Raw genomic sequence first — 25,316 nt, 5'->3', positions numbered from 1 at the left:
CGCCGGCCAGTGGGATTCCAACTCCTCACAAACCCCAGAGCCAGCGGGCGGGGCCGCGGGGAGAGCCCGGAACCGCCCCGCCGCCCCCGCCCGGGATGGGGGGACGGAAGACGCGGAGGGGGAGCCGTGTGCCGCGCCGCTGGGGCCGTCACCGCCGGGAACGGGACGTGAGGGCTACTTCCGGTCCGGCCGGACACTTCTTCTAGGGAAACCGGAAAGGCCGGCTTCCCGCCCGGAGGCCTCGGGCGGCGGGGCGGGCCGGGAGGAGCGGCCGGTGGGCGGCGGCCACCCCACCCTCCGCGCTGCCTGCGGGCGGTCACGGCCGCGGCGGCCGCGGGCGGGGCCGGGGCTCGGGGGCGGGGCGGGGCAACTTCCGGGGCGGGGCGCGGCGCATGCGTAGGCGGCGGCCCGCGCGGGAGGCGGAAGCGGGCCGCGGTTTCCGGCTGCGGGCGGAGGCGCCATGGAGGGGCGCGCGGCGGCGGGGGACGGCCGGAACGGGCCCCGCGAGCGGCGAGGGCCGGGCGCCGCGGCGGCGCCGCAGCAGAACCACCAGGCCCGGCCCGCGGCGGCGGCGGGGCGGCTTCCCGCGCACTCGTACTGGCTGGACCTCTGGCTGTTCGTGCTGGTGGACCTGGCGCTGCTGCTGGTCGTGTACCTGTGGCCGTGGTGAGCGGGAGGGGCGGGGCGGGGCGGGGCGGGGTCCGAGTGCGGCCCCGGTGGAGCCGGGCGCGGGGACCCGGTGCGGCCCCGGTGGAGCCGCGGGGGTGGGGGGCTGCTCGCCCCGGAGACACGGAGGCCGTGCCGCCTGGAGCTCCGGGGCCCACCGCGGGGCCGTGCGAGGGCGGCGGCGCCAGTGGCGGGTCTGCCTGCGGGCGAGGCCCCCGCGCGGCTCCAGGCCCCGGGACTGTCCTGCGGCCGCACCGGGCCCGCCGCGCGGGGGCTCGGGTCCCAGGCGAGCTCACTCCCAGAGCTGCCACGTCAGTGGCGTTAGCTCCCTCCCGGACCCGGCCGGACCCCCGCACACCCCACACCGCGGGCAGAGCTCCGAGCTCGGGTTCCCCAGGCCAGTCCTCTTCCCAGCCGCCCCCGAGGGCAGTGCCGGCCGCGAGGGAGGAAGGAGAGGAGGAGGGGGACGCAGGACTGAAGGGGGGCGCGGAGGGTCCAGTGGAGCCCAGAAGCCGGAGCGGAGGCGCCTATGGGCGAAGGGATCAGGCCACCTGGTCCGGGGTTCTTGATCCCCTCGTCATCACGCTGGGAGTCAGCGCCCTGGATAGGCGGCTGCCCACGTTTTGGCAAAGATTGGGGAGCGAAAGCGTGTACCCGAGGCCCCTGTCTCCGGGTTCTTGGCTCTGGCAGGTGAGCAGGAGGAAGGTGGGAGGCGGATGGGGGAGTTGGTGATTCTGTGAAATCCTCCGTGGGGCCACTTGTAAAGAGGGAGAGTGTCCACTCTTTGCCGCCGCCCCCTTTTGGTAGAGATGTGCCCCAAGTGCAATGATTTTTTTTTAATCACCTGAATTTTCAGCTCTGGGTAGAAAACGAAGCCTTTTGGTCAATGGCTCTGGCTATTGTTTGCTCTTCTCAATGTCATTCATCCGGAATAGGCAAGTCACCGAGACAGTCAATTTCAGAAGTTGGCTTAAAGTGTTATGGGAAGAAAAAGTAAACACTGTTGACAAATACTCGGTTTTTACAGATGGATTGCCTGGTATCGACATCAAGAAGGTGGCTCCTGGACTGAACTCTGAACATGACTTACAACTTCTTGAACAAAGAGGATTGTGCAACAGAAGAATTTCAAACTCTTAAGGGACCTTCATTCCTTTTACACATTCCTTACTCTTTGGGGGACTATAATAGATGGGTAGTGACCTCACCCATTCATAACTAAGTCCTGAAAACTAGATTCTTTGATTCATGTTTAATAACTTTCTTCAAATAGCTGGTGGCTTTTCGGGAGCTGAATTAAAACAGTTGTACAGAAAGGCTTAGTGTATTCATTAAGAACTACAGCAATGACTCCCTTAACATTTTAAGGGTTGACCAGGGTTTACAGTATGATGCAATATTATATATGGTGAATTATTAAGGTGAAGTATCTAAAATTCCTAGAAAGCAAGGGGAGGATTTTAGAAAAGAATTAAAATCTATACAGAAAATGCAGGTCTACAGATAACTGGCTGTAAGTGTTGTAGATTGAGTGGGCCTCTCTCTGCCTGGCTGCCAGGCCGCCATGACCCTGGAGAAGGTAGGTAATAGCCAGTAGTGGAAAGCTAATGGGCAGCTCTTCCTGCCCAGTGCTCCCCCTCTTCCTTTTAAGCTCTTGAACTCCTTAAAATAGGACAGTGTGTTTCAGTCCTTTTATTTATTATTGGGGTTACATTAAGAATACTTGTGGCCAAAACACCTTTGTTTTTATAATTACTGTAACTTCTGCAAAATCAGCATATTTATTCATTCAACAAACATTTGAGCACTTGTATGGATCGGGTACAGCAGTGAACAAAACAAAAATCACTGCCTCCCTGGAACTCAGCACCTTGGTTTTTATCTAAATAAACAAGAATTTATGTTCTCGGAGTGCACAGCTGGCACTGGATGAGAGGGCCGCACTCGCAGGGCAGCTACAACAAACCTTTCAGATGTGACAGGATACTCCCGTATAGAGCCGGGAACAGCCTCTTGTTGAAATTAGGGATGTTTGATGTATGTGAGTTGCCTACATTTTGGGGGATATGCCCTCTTTCAAATCAAGGCATAGATCTGGTGAACTCTGCGTCCTCTACCGTTCAGGATGGCACTTGGGGTACAGTGGGATCTGTCACGTACAGGTTAACAACAGTGCCTCCAGGCACCGTTGATATGTCTGAAGAAAACCTCTCGGGCAAAGATTGTAGCATCAGAGAAACAAACGTGAAATTTCCTTGCGTATCCAAACATTGTATGAATTGTTTCTGTGCTGCTGGCTGGTAATTTTGTCTAATAAAGTTTATTGTGCAGCTGACTGGTCTGATGTACACGTGAGGCTGTGACAGGATGGAAGTTCTCATGTAGCTTGCTTACGGTTGTCACACGTGGGCTTGCACTGCATACTACCTTTCTGTGCCTAAAATCAGCCTCCATCCATCAATGGCACCTTCGAAGCATTTCTGCACAGGTACACGGAGGCTCTGAACTGGGCCTGGCTGTGAATGGCACCAGAAGTGGCAGGTGAGGCGGAACCTGTCCTCCAGGTGTTGAGTAAGAAATGGCACTACCGCTGAGCTGTGGCCTCAAGCAGTGCCGCCTTCTCAGCCTCCACCCTGGTAATGGGACGCCAAGAACGCTGGCACACTTGCTATGGCAAGGACAAAGACACCACAAGAATGACAGCAATATGACTTTAATCTGATAAATTTCACAAGCTTAAAAGTAAAACGATTGTCCACAACCATTTGAAATGAACTGGCACATCAACAATTGTGAGGAAGGCTGTTAGCCTGAAAGCGGGGTGTGAAGGTCTGCCTGTGCCCAGCCTCGAACTGCAGACTCAGAGCCCACAGGTGCCGAGGGTCAGGAGGGCATCCAGTGTGGATGATGCTCCAGGACACGGCTCATGAAACTGGCCAATGGGCTGCCTCTCTTTATAAGGCCCATGAGCTGAGAAAGCAACGGGGGAGAACAGATTATCTCCTGACATGTAAAAATTGTATGACGTTCAAGTGTCAACATCCACGCTTCCCTGGCACACGCCTGCTTCCCTGCGGCTCTGGTGGAGTTGAGCTGTGTGCCACAGAGCCCTCATCACATGCCTGGAGTGCTACCTGGCTCCTCACCGAGCCTGCCAGCTCCCGTGGGGCTGTTTCCGGCGTCACTGCCCTTTCCCTTGGGAGCCTCCCGTGATGACACTTGGTCATTGATATTCCATGTCCCCTGAACTTTACATTGACATATTTCACATAAAATACATAATCTACAATACATGGGGGAGGGGAGAGAAGAAAGTTCATGAATGCAAAGATCCAACAAAGAACAGCTTTTCTAAAAAAAAAACTCCCAAAAATTTGAACTGGAAAAACTCATTTCACATGAAAATAGAATATTTGGAAGACAATTGGTTGCATTATTTCAAAAGTTACCATAGTAAGTTTATAAGCAGAAGACACCTATAAAAAATAGGCACCCTAAAAAATAAAAATTGTACATGTGAATTATTAGTTACTAAGTAAGCACTCAAACTGTGTTTGGAGTGTTAGATCACAGAGAGACGAACGGTCATTTCTAGCCTGTCCGAGCTGGTACATGACTCTGGATGTTCCGACTGGACAGCACTTACGAGCCAAAGGGGACATTTCTAGTTGATGTTTAAACTCAATTGTGAGTGTAAATTCAAATCTATGAGATTGTTGTTAAATATCAGAAATTGCTTTAACTATTTCAAATCTCAACTGAACATCTTGATCAGTAGAATAAAAACCTACACAAAAGGTTTTGAGAGCCATTAAAAATACTTGAAGCCCGTTTTCTAGTATTTTACAATGTTATAAAAGCACTATTTATATACACTGACATTTCAAATACAATTTTACAAAGTTTACAATATTTACAAATGCTCCATACTCAGTCATGTTAAAATAAGCTTTCTTAAAAGATAAAATTTAATTCAGTTGATATTCAAGTATTTCTAAATGAAGAGAGGTGATAATCACTGTCATGGTTAGAAAAGGCTATTAAAACCCTTCTTGGTGAAAGACAACTGTAAGATTTGAAAACTGGGTAAGTTAGACTTTTATAAGCAATTACTTCCTATTTGGAAGTATTGTTAGTCATTTACACTTTGGAATACTTTAATTTTTGGAATTGGTCAAAGTATTAAATTTAGTAATCAGCTTCTAGAGTGACCAAGTCCTACCTATAAACTACCATCGGCAAAGGAAGAACAGCTTTCGGTGTGTCATTCTCTGAAGCAGACACTGTGAAACTCGGCTGAGCCAGTTAGGTTCCTCAGAACAAAAGGACAACTAAAGAAAAGTAACAGACAATTAAAGTAACTCCCACTTGTGAGTTCATCGTGATAATGGAAGATTATTTTTTTTAAAGTAGAGCCTTCTCCATGAACGTAGTTAGGGTAAAACGACATTTCATTAAAATTAAACCCTCTAAATCAAAGGCAACAATTTTATCTGGAAACCCAGTAAGATTTTCAGATACAAGAATCAGAAAATCAATAAAACAGGCTGCCATCCTAGATTCGGAAGAGATGACGGCAGGGAAGTCCAGGCAGTCACAGTGAGGTCCCCAGGTCAACTGCCCACACTGGTTCCTAGCAGCCCACAGTAAACCTACCCAAAGTAAAAACCGTTCACATTGCATACAAAAGCTTAAAAAAGTAACACGATAAATAAATACTAATGCTAAGTACTTTATTATTTTTAGCTTACCTGGCTGAAGTATTGTTTATTGATAGGACAGTCAAAGGCCAAATTGATGTTAACTAGGCATTCTGAAGATAAGAGTTCTAGGAGCAAAATTAAGTTTCTCCTGTTTTGACCTTGAGAATTGAATTTAAAATTTTTTTTATTGCCCAGCAGTGTGGCTCAGTGGTCGAGCATCGACCCATGAACCAGGAGGTCATGGTTTGATTCCCAGTCAGGGCACATGCCGGTTGCAGGCTCAATCCCCAGTGTGGGGTGTACCGGAGGCAGCCGATCAATGATCCTCTCTCATCATGATGTTTCTATTTCTATTAACCTCTCTCTTCCTCTCTGAAATCAGTAAAAATATATATATATTTTAAAAATGTCTTTATCATTAAGGCTTTTCCCCCAAATGCTATCAATTTCACGAGTCGGTATTTTCTAAGACATGGAGAGGTCACATGTAGCCGACTATCCCAGAAGTCGGAACCCATGGGAAGGCGAAGTGTCCTTTGGCCCCATGAGAAAGTCCTTGTTCAGAAAGCCCAGCCTGTTTGCCTACCGAGTACACCCCCGGGCACTGTTGCGTCAGCCGGTGTAGCCATCTCCACACACGAGGTCTGACTCTTCTCTCGGGGTTCTACAACCACAAAGGGACAGGCTCCATTTTTAGTCAGCCACACCATGCAATAAGTGACTTTTTGCACATCCCTGATTGTTTTTCGAGGCAAGCCAAGATGACTCAACGGGATTTCTAAAACCCAGTAAGTTGATTGTCTCGAGGTACAACGTACGAGAGAATGTTAAAGTGACGGATGACTTGGAAACAGCATGGCTTTAACCTCATGGTTCACTAAGTGCGGTCCGTCCATCTCCCCATGCTGTGATGGCCTGAGTGTGAGGCTGCGGGTCGTGGTTCACCTGTCACAGTGGACGCTGGGCTTGTGTCTGTGCTCAGGAGGGCAGCTCGTCCCGAGACTGTCCAGCAACGCAGGTCCCGGGGCCGAGTTCCCGCAGCCGGAGCCCTCCGGGAAGCAGAGCCTGGGCCGCTGGTGGTACTTCAGCCTGTACGTGTCGGTCATGCAGCTGTCGACGGAGAAGTAGGTGGTGAGGGAGACGGTGTCCCCGGGCCAGGCCGGGCTCCGGTCTGCTGCTGGTTGGCACAGAGCAGTGCCCCCTGCACCCAGACCTGCTGGGGCACAGTTGGCCGCACTGGCCGGGTGGCTCCGGGGGGTGCCCACGCGCTCTCGCACTGGGACGGGCTGCTTGGGCCTCTCGTCCCTGGACGGGGCGCTCGCCGTGGAGCCCGGTGCGGCCGCCGTCCCAGCACGGAGTGGTGGAGGGCCAGCAGAGCGCGCTCTGGGCGCCTCTGGGGGCCTGGCATCTGGTTCAGGGCCGGTTTTCCCCGGCTGTGGCACGCCGGGCACAGCATACCTTTTTGGTGGCAAAGGGGGGGGTGGATTCTGGCAAGTGAGTGTTGGCACCTGGCAATCATCGGCTCTGTGAGTGGACGGAGCCCCGCGGCCCCTGGACGGGGAGGCCTCTGGGTGACACGAGTCTGTGGCAGTGCACTGCCGGGCGAGGGGGGCAGCTCTCCCGGGCACGGGCCACACCGAGGCTGGTGAGACCTCATCACTGCTCGTTCTCATTCCAGAAGCAGCACTAGCATCAGTGTGAGCACGTAAACCTGTCCCCTCGGAACTGCCTCCATCTGGCCGCGCGGGAAACTGGCCCTCGCTGGCCTGTTCAAGCTTCTGCTCCCCCGTCGGGGGGTGCTCACTGGCTGCGAGGTCCCGGAGGACAGGTGGGCCCGGCGCAGGGAGCAGCTTCCCGCTGGGCTCGCGTCCGCGGGGCCTGAAGTGGAAACACAAAGGGAAGCTACAGCCCCACGTGGCGGCATGCGGAGTGGAGGAGCTGGCTGCTCACCTCACCGCCCAGCAGACACGTTCGGTGACTTCAGGAAGATAATCCCAGCAAACACTTCCTTCCCCTTAGACACTTCCCAACCAGCACTGCAGAGTTCATAGTAACGGAGGGACTTTAATCTTGACACGTAAGCATAGGGCACTAATTTAAAATAATCTAGTTCACCAAGATAACGTCTACTTAGGTAGTAACTAACATCCCAGGTGGAGATGATAATACTTCTGCTCACCCGGCCATTTTTATCACGGGCCTTACACAGTGAGGAGCTGAGGCTTTGCTAGGCAGACGAGAGCTGCAGTCAGGTTTGAGCTCCCTACTCTGGACAAATTACTTCATTTAAGTCCCAAATCTTCTCTTGCAAAATACCACCCACTTTGTAAGGATCTATGAGGATTGAAACAACTGTGTAGCACCCGTGGCCCCTCTCCTTAGTGTACGTCCTGCTAGCTGACCCCAAAAAGATGGGCATCACCATGCCGCAGACCACGGCTGCGGATGGCAGTGTGCACTGGGCCTCTGGTGAGCACAGCGTTCCTCTGATGCACCCCCTTAGGAAAAGACATTACTGTTCCCAATGCCTCTCCTTACCTCTTTATCACAGGGGTTTTCGTTTGTGGATGGGATTCTGGGTCATGAGACTTACAGCCTACTTCCAAGTTCTTGAATTCTTTTCTACAGCCTGGGGAGGGAGGAAAGGGGGAGCATTAAAAAACCTTCCGATTAACTAACAAACTGATTCCTCAGCACTCAGCTCAAACAGCACCTCTTTTCCGGCCCTTTCCACAGAATGGCTCTTCCCTCAACGTGTTACCACTTCCAAGTGTCAGGGATGCCTGAATTATGCTCTTCTCCCTGGTTGGGCACAGCCTGGGGCCCATGTCCCAGGTGCTCGAGGCCCAGGTGCCTGTGTCTCAGGTGCCCGTGTCCCACGTGCCTGAGGCCCACCTAAGGAGGTACAGAACCCTCACTTGGAATACAGAGGGCTCGGTGGGAGCCTGGAGTCACGGCTGACCGGGCCCTCAGCCAACAATGCCGCTCCCTTAGCACTGAGGCCACAGGACTGATTTCCCTGCCTCACAGGTAGGAGTACCCCGGGGGCCACGATACACCACCACCCACCACCACCACCGACTAACCCCAACCCTGACCGCCACCAACTACCACCACCGACTAACCCCCACCCTGACCGCCCACGTGGGTTGTGAGAAGTGGATAATAATGACTTTATTGACTCTCTACAAGTGAACACCATTTTTACTGAAAACGATGACAAGTGTGGGTTATCAGACTTGGTTATTTGGCAGAAATTTTCTTGAATGTTAAAGAAGTGAACATGTGACTCCAAGAAAACCAACTGGCAGTGTTTATTGCCAATGATGAAATTCAAGCTTTTAGATCGAAGTAAGACTTTTGAAAAACTTATTATCTACCTCTGTGAGTTTTTTAGCTTCCCAATAACTACAAAGACTTTCTGCTAAAGTCGTGGGGATATCAACAAATAGGGTTTAAAAAAGGATATATAAAGATAGTATCAAAATAACACCTGAAGCAAGGAGGCATGGAAGAGACTGACATACCTCGATATGGGGGTGGGGGGACAAGAAGAGACACCAAAGAGCTTACATACTCATATGCACAGCATGGACGGCAACAGGGTGGTAAAGAACTGGGGGGGAGAGGGGGAGTAAGGATGAACTATTCCTAAAAAAATAAAAGTGTCAAGGACTAGAAGACTTACATAATTTAGCAAACCAATAAATCCAAGTAAAGATCATGGCTGTTATAAAACCATGTGTGAGTAAAGTAAGACATACTTCGAGTAAATAAATGTTTAAAATGTTTGGCCTAATGCCTACTAGAGCAAGTATTGATAGGTATGACCCAGAGGTCCTTGGTGTTTTGTAACAATATGACATGCGGTTAAAAGGCTTGTAAACCACTGCTCTCCATTCAAACAGCTGGCGTCCTAAGAGCTCCGGCAGCCATGCCCTGAGACACTCCCCTCTCCTGCCCAGGAAGGCAGGCGGCCCAGCGACGCTCCGCTGTGGGCAGGCGGCAGTCACAGGGGGCTCCCAGCGCCTGGAGCCCTCGTGGGCATGTGCCCTCAGTTCAAGGTCATCCACAGCATCTGTCTGACGAAGTGGGCCGCTGGTTTGAACATCGAGTCCCACGATGTTGGTGCCCACACAAGGTGAAATACATGGCATCAGCTTGCATTTTCAACTAATTGCCTATAGTCTGTACAGTTCTACTAAGTTTTTGTATTCTCCTTATTTTAGGTGACCTTTTCATCATGTTCATTTATCTCAATTTCCTCTCCTCATGCACACCAAATTAAAGATCAAAGAAAATGAAACAAAGGTATTAAAACAGAACTTTATTTTTTAAACAATAATATAGAACTCTATCATAATATAGAACCCTTTATCCCTAAGTTGATCTTCAGGGTATATGTATAAAAACTACCCTGTCCCTCAGAATTCAGGTGGAATCCATAGTTGATCCAAACATCTAAATATTACCCTACCAAAAACTCTGTATTTGACTTTGATCAGTTCTGCAAGTTAAATCCTGAAGCAGTTCCCAAGCAAGAGCTGTGTACTATTCACGGGATTCAATACTTCTCTGCGACGCTGCTCACACGTACTGACACCTCCCAGCGGAATGGGGAGCCACAGGTCTGGCTCCCACCAGACCAGGAAGCTCTTCACTTGTTACTGGTTCCCAGGGGCCAGCTGTGTCTAGCACACGGAGGACACACAATGGAAATCCACAGAACCAACAAGCAACTGCCTGGGCATCGCCGTTTTCCTCCTTTAGGTCAGCCCCCCATCCACCGTGGCCCAGCTCCTGGGCCCGGGCCAGGGAGTGGACCCTGAGCCGTCTCTGACCTCCCCACCTGTCAGGTCTCCATCGAGCACCACGCTGGCGCCGCCTGAATAAAAGGGTGTGACTCCCCCAGTCTTAGTGCGGAAGCAAGCTGCCATACGTTTTTTTACCTTCCGCCACCCCAGACGTCTGATACTAAAAAACTAAGCCTCCCCCCCTCCCGTGCTACTTTATGGTTAAAAAGTAATGTCAAAAGAACCTGGCTAATTTTTCAATATTTAAAGCCTGAAACATTTGTAATTTAAAATTACATTATAATTTCCTACCCATTTTGATATTAACTTTAGAATATTTATTTTACTTTTTAGCTTATACATAATTTCAAGTCTAACAGACTCACACACACACAAGAAATAAACAATTCTTAAAGAACGCTTTCCTTCTGCCCAAGTGTCCACACTCCCCAGGCAGCAGCGGGCAGCAGAGGCTCTGTGAGGGTGTGGAATGTCCGTCACTATGGCAAGCATTCAACCAAGCGGTCTGACTTCAGAATTCCACTACCTTAAAAACAGATGCGTTATTTTCCTCTCCTGCTGACAGACATCCATGTGTCTTTACGGGCATTTTGGCTCCAGGTTCTTTGCAAATCTAAAACAGACCGACGTTAGCACTGGCACGGATGATGGCAGGGCAGAGCACTTTAACTGAAAATGCTAACTTTGACGCTGTATACAAAACAACCAAAGCCCAGCCAAAGCCGGTTTGGCTCAGTGTAGAGCGTTGGTCTGCGGACTGAAAGGTCCCAGGTTCGATTCCAGTCAAGGGCATGTACATTGGTTGTGGGCACATCCCCGATAGGGGGTGTGCAAGGGGCAGCTGGTCGATGTTTCTCTCTCATCGACGTTTCTAGCTCTCTATCCCTCTCTCCTCCTCTCTGTAAAAAATCAATAAAATATATTAAAAAACAAACAAACAAACAAAAAAAACCAAAAACCAAAGCCCAGCACTCAGGAACAGACTTAAGGAGCCATAAAACCAAACTGCCCTCTCGCTGTCTGGAGATTTCAGCACGAAGAGAAACACTACTGTTACAAAGCCTAACCATTCAAGAGCAGGCATATACTAATTAATGACATGGTCTACAATGATAAGACATGCAAATATGGTCTGAATACTTTAGAAAAAGCACAGAATTTCACTGGATAACTATTTCTGCCTAAATTTATCCTGCAGGAATGAGTGGCTACTTAAAAAAAATTTTTTTTTATTCATTTTTTACAGAGAGGAAGGGAGAAGGATAGAGAATTAGAAACATTGATGAAAGAGAAACATTAATCAGCTGCCTCCTGCACACCCCATACTGGGGATGTGCCCGTAACCAAGGTGCATGCCCTTGACCAGAATCAAACCTGTGACTCTTCAGTCCACAGGCCAACGCTCTATCCACTGAGCACAGCGGTCAGGGCATGAGTGGCTACTTTACCAACACTCCCAGGGAACTAAATATTGGGATGATACAAAATAAAAAGACAAGAGTTGGAAACTTTTCTCACTGGAATTACAATTTAAACAAAAAATAAATAATGCTATTTTGCAACAAACTTAATTTCAATACCAAACGCTTAGTTTTAAAAACGACAACAACATGTGGTCGTGCTGTGTGCCATCACTACCCTCTGCAGCCGGGGACACTCAGAAACAAAATAAATGTGGCATCACAGGAACCAGTCAACAGGCGAAAGCACCTCCTCCAGATACACACTCTGATGCCGCACAAAGAGCCATGCCCTGGGGGAGGTCCCTCTGCCCAGCCTGCCCCCTCAGCCCAGGAGCCCTCAGGGGAGGCAACCAGTGGATCACTCCGTGCTGCTGCCACTGCCCTCCCAGCTGCCGCAGCTTTGTCTGGAAGGACGTTTGGCTGTTCGGTCTAATTAGCATAGTATGCTTTTATTATTATGGGTTGTTTTCAATACACTGCAGTTTTTTTTGGGGAAACCTCAGAGAAAGTGAACAGGCACATGTACAAACTCTTCCAATGAAATTTTTTTTCATTTATTGATTCTGGATTTAACACTATTAAGGGTAGTCTCTTTCACAGTATCAACAGAGTGGAAGTAGACTTTTTTGTAAGAAAGTCAGCGAATTAACAGATTTTTTAAATGACAGATTAACTTGTCATTTCCAAGATCCAGATTCTCAGCTTGAACTAAGGCTGAATTCTACCCTCAACTGAGACTGAGCCAAGGATTGCTGACTCCAAAGTTGGTGGCAAAAGTTTTCTGAAAAGCCTAATAATCCCTTTGAGACTTATTGTGTATAATCTGTAATAGCTGAGCATACATGACTTAGCAGATACCCTCAGCTCCTGGAGAGATACCACTGGGCGTGACTTCCTGCAACACCCCACTGAGCACAGCACAGGGAAGGAGGCCCCACGTCCTTCCACCCAGGCCTGCCTCCTCCTCGCTCCCTCCAGCTCTCCCTCCAGACACCTCGCCCTGGCCATCCTGCCCCGCCCAGCTCCCGCCCTCACACCTCCTCCTCCTAGGGCATCCTTATTCCTTACTCTTGACGCGATTGCCAAACTGAGCTCTGGCCTTCATTTTCCTCCTCCAGGCGCTGCTGGGCTGTTCCCAGCCAAGGTTGGACAGACGTGGTAAAGCCACATCTCTACTTCCCTGTTATTTACTTTCAATTCTACTGGGAATACTTTTTATTTGAAAATAGAGGCCTGGTGCATGGATTTGTGCACCGGTGGGGTCCCTCCGTCTGGCCTGCAGGTATTGGGCTGAAAGCAGCTATCCAATATCCTCCAAGGAGTCCTGGATTGTGAGAGCACGGGCCAGGCTGAGGGAACCCGCCAGTGCACGATCAGGGCCAAAGAGGGGCTGCAGGAGGGCTCCACGGCATGTCCAGCCTGTCTCACCCAATCCCAATTGGCTCAACTGGAATCCAGCAGCAAGCTAACACCACTGGTCAGAGTGTCTGCCCTCTGGTGGTCAGTGTGCATCATAGTTACTGGTGGAATGGTTTAACGCAGGCGTCTTCAAACTACGGTCCGCGGGCCACATGCGGCCCGCAGAGGAGTCTGATCCGGCCCGCCAGGTTTTTTGGGCAGTGAGTGCAGCCGAGGTGTTACAGTAGGAATTAGTAGTTCATATAGTCTGGCCCTCCAGCTCTCTGAGGGACCGTGATCTGGCCCCCACTTTAAAAAGTTTGAGGATGCCTGGTTTAACGGTTGCTTAGGTATACACACACACACACACACACACACACACACTAGAGGCCCTGATGCATGAAATTTGTGCATGGGAAGGGGGATCCCTCAGCCTGGCTTGTACCCTCTCCAATCTGGGATCCCTTAGGGTAGGGGTGTCGAACTCAATCAGAGAAGGGGCCAAAATCTAAAATCCAGCCTAAATCGCGGGCCGAATGGTTTACTGAACAGTCATAAACTGTCATTGTGATGGAAACGCAGCGGAGTGCAGTGATGACAACGCGGTGCGGGCCACATTGCAAGGCCTGGCGGGACGGATTTGGCCCGCGGGCCTTGTGTTTGACACATGTGCCTTAGGGGATGCCTGACTGCTGGTTTAAACTGGCAGTCAAATATTCCTCTCACAACCTGGGACATCAGTTCCTAACCGATCACCTACCTGCCTGCCTAATCACCCCTAACCACTCTGCCTGCTGCCTAATTGCTCCTAACTACCTCTGCCTGTCTGCTTGATCACCCCTAACCACCTCTGCCTGATCACCCCTAACGGCTCTCCCCTGCCAGCCTGATGGTCCCTGCTACCATGCTGGTCTGATCACCCCTAACCGCCTCTGCCTAAGCCCCCTGCCACTGTGGCTTTGTCAGGAAGGAGGACTGGACAACCAGATGTTCGGTTGACCCAGTCTGTAGTATAGATAATTTCAGTGAGTTCAGAAAAGTTGAAAGATTAAGCCCTGTACCCTTCCCAGATACCCTCTGGTGAACATTCCCCCGTGGTCTGACACGTGAGTGAGCACCAAGAACACTGCCTACTTCCCAACGCTTCACTCTGCTGCACGTCTCATGTCCGCCAGCCCGCTAGCTCTCGGGCTTCCCTGAGGACCACTGCTGAAGTGGACATCTAACCCTACTCTGCTCACTGCGTCCCTGACCCCTCAGGAAGCTCCCCAGGTCCCCTAGGATGACCTCCTGCTGGGTATTCTCAGCATTCCCAGCTACTCCTCACATTTCCCCAACATGACTCCTTCTCCCTGTCCTGGTTCACCTTTCTCACCCAGCAAACCCCACCCATATGTGGAATCTAATGAACAAAATAAACTGATGAATGAAAGATCCTTCCTTTCTTTTTCTATTGTTTGCTTCCACATCTCCAGTTCTGTTGAGTGCTACAGCTCATGCCCATGCCATTCAGCTCCCATACGTGCTGACGAGTCCAAATACAACATCTGTCCTGAGATCTAGGCATACATCCCTAACTGCCTAATAAATCCACTTCCCAGGCCTGTTTGCGACAAACTTAATTTCAATACCAAACGCTTAGTTTTAAAAACGACAACAACATGTGGTCGTGCTGTGTGCCATCACTACCCTCTGCAGCCGGGGACACTCAGAAACAAAATAAATGTGGCATCACATTACAGAGATTGCCAAACTGAGCCCATTAGGGCGTACAGGAGACAGCCAATCAGTGACTCACTCTCCCATTGGTGTTTCTCTCTCGCCCTGCCCTCCTCTCTGAAACCAATGCAAATTATGCAGAGAACCATGTTCTAAGGGCTGCCTGCCCTCTCAGAGCCCCGGGAAACCCAGGCACACTCTCACGCTCTCACTCCAGGCCGCAGGCCCCGACCTGTGAGATACACTCCGGGAGGCCAGCGCCATTCTGCCAAGATCCTGCACTGGGGTCATTGTTCACGCTCCCCACCTCGCCGTGGCCTCTGGCCAGCCCTTCCTGCAATACTTGCTCACCAGACGTTATCAGACTTGTTAAACAGGCGAGACATTTATATGGGAAAGGAAGGTTATTTCCTCAGTATCAGTGTTTCCTTCTGATATTATACCCTTATGCAAATAAAATAATAGCATTTAACCACATTCAAAGTTTGCCACCTGAACAATAACCTCCACAACAGCCTTCAGGATGATAAACACTAAAAAAAAGCTTTAAAGTTTGATTTTTATGGCTATTCTTTATTTTGAAAAATTAAATCCCTTTTAATCCTCTGAATTTTACCATTTCTACTGTCGGTTCCTGCAACCTCAATGGTAATTGCTCATGGTTCCCCGAGCCTCCCAGACACCGTGGGCCCCTCGGCAGCAGTGCCGAGTTCTGTACATGATACACCCCACCCCCTGCAACATCCTTGGCTTCCGGGCCACTACTCGCTGCTGACAGGAACTGGAGTAACTCTCCCACCTGCCCACTGTTTCCAGAGTGAACTTGCCGCGCAGCTGCTGACCAGTTTCTCTCTGCCCTGACCCTGTGGTAGACACCAGGGTGTCGTGCAAACGGCAGCTCAGCGTTGGCCCTGTGACTGGTCCCTCCCTCTGCAATCAGGCCTATGGCCGAGGCCTGCCTGGCCAGTGCTGTGAGTGCAGGTGAAGCTTTAGGAACAAACACGTGATTTTCTGCGTGGGGGGGGGGGTACCCCCATGCCCATATGGCGGTGATCAGAGAAGCATCAGTACCGATGGGATCCTGTCGCTGGGGCCCGTGATCACCGGGTCCAACAGCAGGCTGGTGGTCCCGCACACGACATGAACCACACACACTGCGCTAGGACCCTGTTCCCTGGACTCTGCTGTCCTCACCGAGCGGACACTCCCCTTCCTGTCTCCTCAAAGGCTCCCAGCACGGGCTCCGCCACTTCCACCTCAGGCTCCCAACTTCTCAGGGACAGGACTGCTTTAGCTTCCTTACTCTTAGGACCACAAGTGCAATCTATGTGAATAAAAGCTTACCTTCCAGGTGGCTTTTACTCTGCTGGGAGGTACCGTTCACACGCTCTGCAGTTCGGTTGCTTATCTTACTCTGGTCACTAAAAAATAGAACAAAACACACACTAGACTCATCAGCCACCATGAATTATTATTTCAGTTTCCTCTGAGACAAAGAAAGAAACAACACCCGTTAAGCAATGGTTTACGCATACAATTTCACTTACCTCTCAGCAGACACTCACCGCCCTAGCACTTCAGGGCAGAGCAGATCAGGGCGAGGAAGGAAACTTAATCTGCCCAATAATTAAAACCCAAGGCTACGAAGCCCTGAACCTTTCTACCTCCCTGAGCAACCCCTTCCCAGAGCAACCCCTTCCCAGAGCAACTAGGCTGACAACAAGTTCCCGGCCATGGTAATGGAACATGGGCAGCTGATTTCTGCAAATCTGGCCTTTTAGTAATGCAGGTGGTAGAACACCATCTAATATCAAATCAGAATGTTTTGGATGAATTAAAAGCAGAAACAGTTGCTAGTCTGACCCACAAAGCCAGCTGCTGAGCAGGCTGGGGACAGGGTTCCCAGGACAGCGACAGCACAAACCTACGGCCTGGCTGCATGCTTCGCTCTGAGGAAAACCACACTCCACGGCAGGGGTTGTGACAGTGTGAAATATCCCCACTTCCGAGTCACACATCAGAGAGGGAGAATAGCCATGAACTAGTTGGAGGAATTAAACAACCCACTTAAAGCTGTGCTTTACGCCCTGCGGCATCTTCCAATAGTTTCCAACGTGCTGACCATGAGAATGCATTCCTCTATCTCCATTTCCTACACAGCTGTGTGTTGGGATCGGAAAGAACCATTGAAAATAAAAACTTGACATAACGAACAAAGAGTGTCCCCGGGGGTCGTTCCTGTGAGCTCACGTTCTTCCCATCACACCTCACGAACCTGGACTTTGGAAACCACTTCGAATAATTAACGAGAGCCGGCGGGCTCCGTGCCCGAGCTACCTGGGCTCCGCGCTCCCGGCGCCGTCCGTGCCCGGCGAGTCCAGGCTGGCCGAGCCGCTGCTGACGTGGTCGCTGCTCTCGTAGCCGGACTCGGTCCTCGGCCCCGGCCACACATCGGCAGGGACGCCCGTGTCCACGAGGCCTTTCCCCGGGCCCTGGAGGGAACTCCTGCTGCCCAGCTCCTGCCGCACTTCGTCCTCGTAGATGGTCATCAAGCTCGTCTGCTGGGGCGGCTCCGTGGGCCAGCGGCCGGGACCCTGGTCCCCGCTGCCCCTGGGGGGGTGGCTGGTGCCGGGCTTGTGCCGCGGGCTGTGCTGTCTCCTCTCGCTGTCGCTGAAGACACTGTCCACGTTCAGCGCTTCTCTCATGGGCTTCCAGCCACGGCTCCGGCTCCTGCTGCTGCTGCTGCTGCGGCGGCTGCTGCCTTTACCCCGAGAGTCCAGGCTGCTGTCTGTCTCGTACCCGGGGCCGCTGTCGCCCTGCTCCGGGCTGGCCAGGGGGGTCTGCTCCGCTGGACCCGGAGCCGGGGGCCTCCCCACACTCGGGCCCTGCACAGGCGCCCGGCTCGGGGTGGGGGGGGCCTGTCCGCACGGCACCCGCCCCTGACTGGGCGATGCGGGGCGACTGCCGAACTGCCGCAAGCCATTCGGGGCAGGAGGTGATCCAGGCTGGACACGTGGCAGGTCTTCATCCAGCGCATCTTTAAAACAAAAGGGAAAGACACATGCTACTCTCAGGGCCACTCTGTCACAAGCCACTCCCACCCAGATTCTACCATCCAGAGCGCTAGTCCTGCGCTAACTGAGGCATTTATAAATTAAACTAGAGGCCCAGCGCACGAAAACTTGGGGCCTTCCTTTCCCGGCTGCCGCACCGGCTCCCAGCAGGCACCCAGGACATGGGCTGCTTCCCTCAGGCCGTGGCTTCATCAGGAAGGATGTGCGGAATGACAGCTGGTGTAATTAGCATTTTACCTTTTATTATTATAGATGTTACATACTGGTTTTTAAAAGTATCTCTCAAGTAGATCATAGGATAATTTTTTAAAAAACAGTATTCAACCTCATTCATGGTTAATGATTATCATAAAAAACAAAAATATGCCGAAACCGGTTTGGCTTAGTGGTAGAGCATCGGTCTGCGGACTGAAAGGTCCCAGGTTCGATTCCAGTCAAGGGCATGTACATTGGTTGCGGGCACATCTCCGGTGGGGGATGTGCAGGAGGCAGCTGATCGATGTTTCTCTCTCATCAACGTTTCTGGCTATCTCTCTCCCCTCCTCTCTGTAAAAAATCTATAAAATATATATTTTTTTAAAAATGTTCTATCTCTTATGCCAGCAGACTGTCCAATGTCTGTGAGAATGATTGCTGTGGAGGGGGAGGGATAGACGCCCAGTCGCTGTGGGGGGACCGTGGACGGGTTCCCATTATGAAAGCAACTGAGCCACAGCAACCAAGTCCAAAACAGACCCTTAGCCCAGCGATTCCCGGAAAGGACTCTGCTGTGGCTGTCCACACAAAGGTTAACCTCGCACTCTGTTTACAGGCTGCAGCCTCGGTGAGACCGGATGGCCACAGGGAACACGCTGGGACAGGCAGGCTGGCGGTAAACGAGATGACGATGGCGACCAGGGGAGGTCGGGGTGCCAGGAAAGCGAGCCCGTCACTGAGGGTACCACCAGTGGGCTGACAATAATTTTAATGACAATTTAAATAAATTGCCCAGCCAGTGTGGCTCAGCACCAGGAGGGCATGGTTCAATTCCCGGTAAGGGCGCATGCCTGGGCTGTGGGCTCGATCCCCAGTAGGGAGAGTGCAGGAGGCAGCCAGTCAATGCTTCTCTCTCATAATTGATGTTTCTCCCTCTCCCTCTTCCTCTCTGAAATCAATAAAAATATATTTAAAAATTTTTTTTAAATTAACTTTTATTCATTTTTTAAAGCTAAAACAGCGAAGTATGCCAGATTAAAATTAAACAAGAATGAAAATTTTCTACCTACAGGTCCAACAGGAGTATTAGAGAAGCCATATTACCGTATGCAAACAAACACATAGGATGTATTTAACATGGCTGAACTGTATTCAGTTGCACAATGCAGTGTTCACATAAGGCTACAGCGGCCCTTCCCAGCAAGCCTGCCCGCCCCCGCTCCTCACCTGGGTGCCGACCCGCATCCCTCCGTGGTGCACACAGGAGGCGCCTCTGCTCCAGCGCCTTCAGGGCACACTCCCTGGAGAGGCCCCTCATCTTCTCCCGGGCGTCGCCGGGAGCCGGCCTGGCTGTAGGGGAACCAGGCATCCGGTCAGGAAGCACATGGCTTTCTAGCTGCTCACTACGTGCACACACTGAACTGCATGGAACGTTTAAGACCTCTGTGTTCAAACAAAGCACACATGTCTAACTAAAGTTAGTGTGATTCTCTTGACAACGGAGACGAGTGTTACTAAAACACTTGTTGTAAAGCACCTGAAGTGGGTGTGCGAGGGAAGTGAGCTTCTGTTGAAATGTAAGAGCTAAAGGCCGATGACGGTCGCCATGTGTCCTAACTCACTTCGTTGGTGAGAGGACATAAGCACAGGCACATTTGCCTTGGGAAGCAGAAGTAACAAGCTGCCCAAGTTCCCATCCCTCACAATGTAGACACAGAGTGTGCCGAGCTGCCTGATGTCATGTTTGTGTTCACACACACACAGTTCCTGGGCTCAAACCAGGTATCTTTAGGAAAACAGATAATGGCTTAATCTAAAAGTATCAACAATACATAAGAAGGAAGGGGTATATTTCCATTCAGAATTTTAAAAAGCATTTCCTGTACTTTGTTGATGACTGTTAATTCTGAATCTCACCTTCCTTGATTATGGGCTATCTTTTTTGTTAGACATTATTTCACTAATATATTAAAAAGTTGCCGGGCTGGTGTGGCTCAGTGATTGAAAGTCAACCCATGAATCAGGTCATGGTTCGATTCCCATAGGCTTGATCCCCAGGAGGGGGGGCATGCAAGAAGCAGCAGATGGCTAATTCTCTCTCTCCTTTCCTCTCTCTGAAATCAATTTTAAAAACAAACAAAAAAACAGCCCTAGCTGGTGTGGCTCAGTGGACAGAGCGCAGGCCTGTGGACGGGCGGGTCCCAGGCTTGATTCTGCCAATGGCATGTGCCTCGCTGCAGGCCTGATCCCCAGCCCTAGTCGGGGCTCATGTGGGAAGCAACCGATTGCTGTGTCTTCGTACATAATGTTTCTCTGTCTCTCCACCTCCCTCCCACACTCTCTAAAGATCAATGAAAAAATATCCTCGGGCGAGGATTAACAACAACTAATTTTTTTAAGTTGCTTACAAATCATCCTGAACACCTACCCATGTGGAGTTTAGGGTACCTCTAAGCTGTGCTGCTGTGAAAATCAAAGTTGCGGATGACAATAATAGGATAACAATGCGGTTAGCAATAAACTATAACAGTAGCTGTTAACTACCACTGCAGTCACGGAGTGTAATTTGGTGTTGGCGTGTGAGCCGAATGTTAAGTCGTGTCTTTCCTCTGGAGTTGGTAACGGACACCATGAAGGCAAGGCCAGTGTTTGCTAACAGCCCAGACTGCCTCCACCACGAGGGCTCGGAGCCATGAGCTCGGGCAGTGGCGAGTCGGGCTGTCCAGATGAGGCTGCCTGTCTGAGACCCCATCAGTGGGAAGGCAGAGCTCTGCTGCTGCTGTTACTGTCGCCTGGCCCCTCCCGGGCAAGCTCGCCTCCTCGGGGCCTGCGAAGACGCAGTCAGAACACTTACCTGCTCCTCTGCCGCCGCTCGCCTGGCTGTGGCTCCGACTGAAGGATGAAATGTCATCTGTCTGAAATTTCTGGCTTTCTCTCGGTTTGGCCTGACCACCAAATCCATTCTCTTTGGGATTCTCTGACTTATAAATCGAGGGCGTTTCAGATCCTACAAAAGACAAGCACAAACGCATCATCCCTTTCCTCCTCCTACCAGAGGAGGCGCCAAGTCATCCTTTCAGATATGCTTGATGCTGTGGACAATTGCTAACTCAGAGGCGTGACATCTCCCAAGGATCTCCACGTGCTGTGCAATGCCCACGGACTCCCCGCTGCTCTGGACTTTCCCAGGGACCAACTCGCTTTGCATCCCAGCTTCCTGCTAGGAAGAGCTCACAGCTGGGCAGCCCCTCTGTGCCCACGTGACCACTGTCATGGGTGGCTCCCAGGGTGCCTGTGAGGCCACTGGTCAGGGAAGATGATGATGATGCGCTGCCACAGAGGAGGGAGAGGCTCCTGCCACTGCTGCTGCACTCCTGCCACAGCCCGGCTTCTGGCTGAATGGCGCGCACTGACCACCAGGGGGCAGCTCCTGCGTTGAGCATCAGCCACCTCGTGGTCCTGTTAAGTGCACAGTCATAGCAACCTGTAGTCCCGCTGTTCAGTCTATTTGCATATCAGCCTTTTATTATACAGGATATGAGTATTCCTAGTGTGACTGTGAGAAAGAAAAACACTAAACATCGAGACTTACCCATACTGTCCGCCCCGGGTTTCTGCTGCGGCCAACTGACCACCTGCCTGAGCGCGTCTTCGGTGGAAACGGCCGTGCCGTCGGGGTTGGCATAGAACAGCAGCAGGGGCTGGAAGTGGCCCCGGAGGCACTTGGAGACCACGTCCTTCCACCGTGTTCCTACCTTTAAAACCACAGGGAGCAAAACCAACCTGTCAGCAGCCTGCTATCCGGAAAGGTAGGGACTGAATTGATTTGCATATTAAAGATGTTTAACAACATCCAGATGCTAGCCAGCCGTTCAGCTGTGCGTTGTATTATATGAGTAACTTTATTTTATTTAATGAGTCTAAGAACTCTTCAAACATTAACATTAAAAAATTGATGGGCTGTCCTAGCTGGTTTGGCTCAGTGCGTATAGAGCATCAGCCTGCAGACTGAAGGGACTCGGGTTCGATTCCGGTCCAGGGCACATGCTTGGGTTGCGGGCTTGATCCCCAGTAGGGGGCGTGCAGGAAGCAGCCAATCAATGATTCTCTTATCATTGATGTTTCTATATCTCTCTCCTCCCTTCCTGTCTGAAATCAAGAAAAATATATATTAAAAATTGATGGGAAAAATTATACACTCTATATCAAGATTTGGATAACAAATTTTAGAAAGCTTTCCATGCACATGGTCAACTGCCTTTTGACAAAGATTAAAGGCATTTTAATGGGAAAATATAAGTCAATTCCACAAATGATTCTACAGCAATCGGAGGAAAAAGAAAAGACACAACTACACATGAAGCCCAAAAATGAACTCAGGAGTCACGTAAAATCTCTACAGTTTACACAAGAAAATGAGAGAAAACATTAACCCCAAGGAAAGTAAAAATATCTTACATAGGACATCAAACCAAAGAAAACATGTAAAATTGGATTCCATGAAATGAGTAAATTACTTCTGACCCATGAAAAACACTATTAACAAAATGGAAATATAACGTAACAAAAACCCCACCCAATAAAGGGGCACTGTGCCAGGTACAGAATTCCTACAGCTCATTAAGAAGGGAATAATCCAATATGAAAAATGGGCGAATCATCTGAACCGACAGGTCACTGGAGACATAAGAATGGCCAGGAAGCAGATTCCTGCTGACCAAAGGGAAGAGCAGGGAAAACCACAGTGAGCCCCGGGTTCCTGGAAGGCTACCTGAGACTCCCAGCAGGGGGTGCTATGCTCAGTCTCTGTGGACAGCATTTGTCAGGTCAAGTACAGCTGAACACACGCAGCAGACACCCAGACACCCCCCTGGTCCTGGGAGCAATGGGAAAACGTGTTCACTCCCAGACTCTTCCCACCTGAACAGGACCCCTGTTCTACACAGCCGCGGGACGGAACGCCGCACGCGAAAATCCTAAAAGGTATGTGCTTGATGAAGCATCCAGCCTCAGAGGGATGTGTACTGGGAAGGCCATTCCCACGATGGTGAAGACGGAGCAGAACAATCCACAGAGCATCAGGATTCCTGGGGCGGGGCGCACGGAGGGGGGATGGAGGGAAGGGGCCCACCAGGAATGTGACACCATGCAGGGGAAGGGTATGCTTTGTGCTATATGGTGTGGAGATGTGTATACAGTTGCCAAAACACTTCCATGGGTGCACTTTAATGTTTGTAAGTTATACCTCTACTAGAGGCCTGGTGCACAAAATTCGTGCACTTGGGAGGGGATGTCCCTCAGCCCAGCCTGCCCCCCTCCCCAATCCCCCACAGACTAGGAGTCCTCAGGAGATGTCCTACTGATGGGGAGCAGGCCTAAGGCAGAGTCTGGCCTTCCTCTGCAGGAGGTGACTGGGCTGATCAGGGGAAGGTGCCAGTGCCATCACCCTGCTGCTGCTGCCACTGTCACAGCTGCCAAGGTTTTTCATCAACACCAACTCTAGTCCCTTCACCAAGAAAAAATGACAACTTTGTTTAGGCGTTTTTAAGATGTGTCTTTCATAGGATATGACCTTTCTCTTTTATCCTCACCTGAGGATATGTTTCCACTGCTTTTTAGAGAGCTTGGAAGAGAGAGGGAAAGACAGAGAGAAACATCAATGTGAGAGGGATACTTCGACTGGTTGCCTCCTGCATGAGCCCTGGCCAGGGAGGAGCCTGCAACCTAGGTACATGACCCTGATCAGAATAGAACCCAGACTCTGTGATCAACAGTCTGAAGCTCTATCCACTGAGCCAAACTGGCTAGGGCAGGATATGACACTTCTTAGCCCCTCCAGCAGCAGACCTTAGTTTTCCCTCCAGGAATGAGGTGGAAAAACCCCTAGACCACCTTCTTGCATTCTTATTACCCAAGTCACAAAGAACACTGAGAGGGAGCCTGCAGGGAGCTTAGCCACTGAGTCCTCAGAAAAGGTGTTTCCTCTGCAGCTCACGCACAGAGGACCCCTGCATTGTGTCCGCAGGGCTTCTGTCCACTGGCTGGGGCTGCTGGGGACTGCTAGGGCCAGCAGCCCCGCTGTCAGCTGGGCTTCTGTCTGCTGGGCCGTGGGCATGCCCCAAGCTTCACAGCAGCAGCTCTGAGCAGCACCCAGCCCAGTGGCCCGGTTGTGTCAGCTGGGCTTCTGCCTGCTGGGCTGGAAGCGTGTCCCAAGCCGCGTGGCAGCAGCTCAGAGCACGCCCCCAGCACAGCAGCCCAGCGATCTGACCACAGCCTTTCCTCCCTCTGCGGTCAGCACCCCACTCTACTATGAGCTCCACCATCTTTGTAGCAGAGTGATGGTTAATTTGCATATTACTCTTTTATTAGATAGGATAATGTTGATTTAAAAACAAAACAGAACCGAACGAACAGGAACTAAAGCATTCTGGAATGGTGGCTTTTGCAGGGAAGGAAGGGCTGTAAAAATGTCTGAGGAATTTTTTAAACTACCATATTTTCCAGCGTATAAGATGACCCCCTAATTTTACAGTTAAAACATAGGTTTAGGCCTATATTCGCTGTATAAGACTACCTCCCACTTCAAAGAAAAGACTTACTTTGCCGTCAAGATCTGCAGGTAATTTTTGTGCAATTTTGGTCTTTTGCCCCTGAGTTTTGGTTGACTTTTTTTCGTTTCAAAAGTCGTCTTATACGCCGGAAAATATGATACACACTTAGCCGCTGACCCTCCTCATCTGGGACGCTGACATACTTGAGGAACTAGTGTGACATGAAAGCAAAACAAATATAAAACTCACAGGGTGACTGCACACCCAGGTCCTCCTTCAAGCTTTGACAATTTAAAGGACGTGGATGCCAGTAGGATGGCCAAAGGCGCTGCGCACAGAATCAGGCGGAGCCTCTTAATAAGCTGCTACAGCAAAGCCTGAAGGAATCCGAGCGAAGCTGCTTTTAGAACGTAAGTACCAGAGTTCCCCATTGGCTTCCTAAGAACAATCATGAACTACGCTGGTACACTGTGCAAGCCCCTCGCTCTGACGTGCACACAGACTTGCGTGCAGCCTCGCTCCTCGCTCCCCTCTGCAGTGGCTTCCGTCATGCTCTCCTCCTTCCAGGGGATTCTGCGTCAGTGGAACTGGTATTTGGCCGTGAGTCTCGCTTCTGTCATCGGCACAGTGGTTTGAGATGTCCCACACCTGTCAGCTCACTGCTGTCTGAGGGGCATGAGGCTCCACTGCGCTTGGACCACGCGGTGGTTATCTGCTCACGCACTGATGGACA

At 50.8% G+C, this 25,316-nt stretch overlaps 1 protein-coding gene and 1 long non-coding RNA gene across 6 annotated transcripts in view; one reads left to right on the top strand and one right to left on the bottom strand.

Annotated features, from left to right (window-relative positions):
* The first annotated feature begins 375 nt into the window (after window positions 1–375).
* Window positions 376–2,999, top strand: LOC118725875. The gene is made up of 2 exons (XR_004990158.2): window positions 376–666; window positions 1,694–2,999. It is a non-coding gene; the product is annotated as an uncharacterized LOC118725875 (long non-coding RNA).
* A 3,044-nt stretch (window positions 3,000–6,043) lies between these two features.
* The window catches only part of USP53 (ubiquitin specific peptidase 53), a 47,124-nt gene continuing 27,851 nt past the window's right edge, over window positions 6,044–25,316 (bottom strand). For 4 of the 5 annotated variants that reach the window (XM_036450052.2, XM_036450050.1, XM_036450049.2 and 1 more), the window contains 7 exons: window positions 21,625–21,787; window positions 20,883–21,039; window positions 19,260–19,378; window positions 17,101–17,800; window positions 16,108–16,184; window positions 7,908–7,998; window positions 6,044–7,247 (listed from right to left, as the gene is read on the bottom strand). In XM_036450052.2, the coding sequence (XP_036305945.1) occupies window positions 6,311–7,247; window positions 7,908–7,998; window positions 16,108–16,184; window positions 17,101–17,800; window positions 19,260–19,378; window positions 20,883–21,039; window positions 21,625–21,787 (2,244 nt within the window). In that variant the 3' untranslated portion in view covers window positions 6,044–6,310. Of the gene's footprint in view, window positions 7,248–7,907; window positions 7,999–16,107; window positions 16,185–17,100; window positions 17,801–19,259; window positions 19,383–20,882; window positions 21,040–21,624; window positions 21,788–25,316 lie in introns of all 5 variants that reach the window. The other variant, XM_045586047.1, reaches the window with a different exon arrangement.

Source organism: Pipistrellus kuhlii, unplaced genomic scaffold (genome assembly GCF_014108245.1).
Source record: "Pipistrellus kuhlii isolate mPipKuh1 unplaced genomic scaffold, mPipKuh1.p scaffold_m20_p_21, whole genome shotgun sequence".
NCBI lineage: Eukaryota > Metazoa > Chordata > Mammalia > Chiroptera > Vespertilionidae > Pipistrellus > Pipistrellus kuhlii.
The sequence above is the reverse complement of the archived record's forward strand: the minus strand, read 5'-3'. Positions and strand labels throughout refer to the sequence as shown.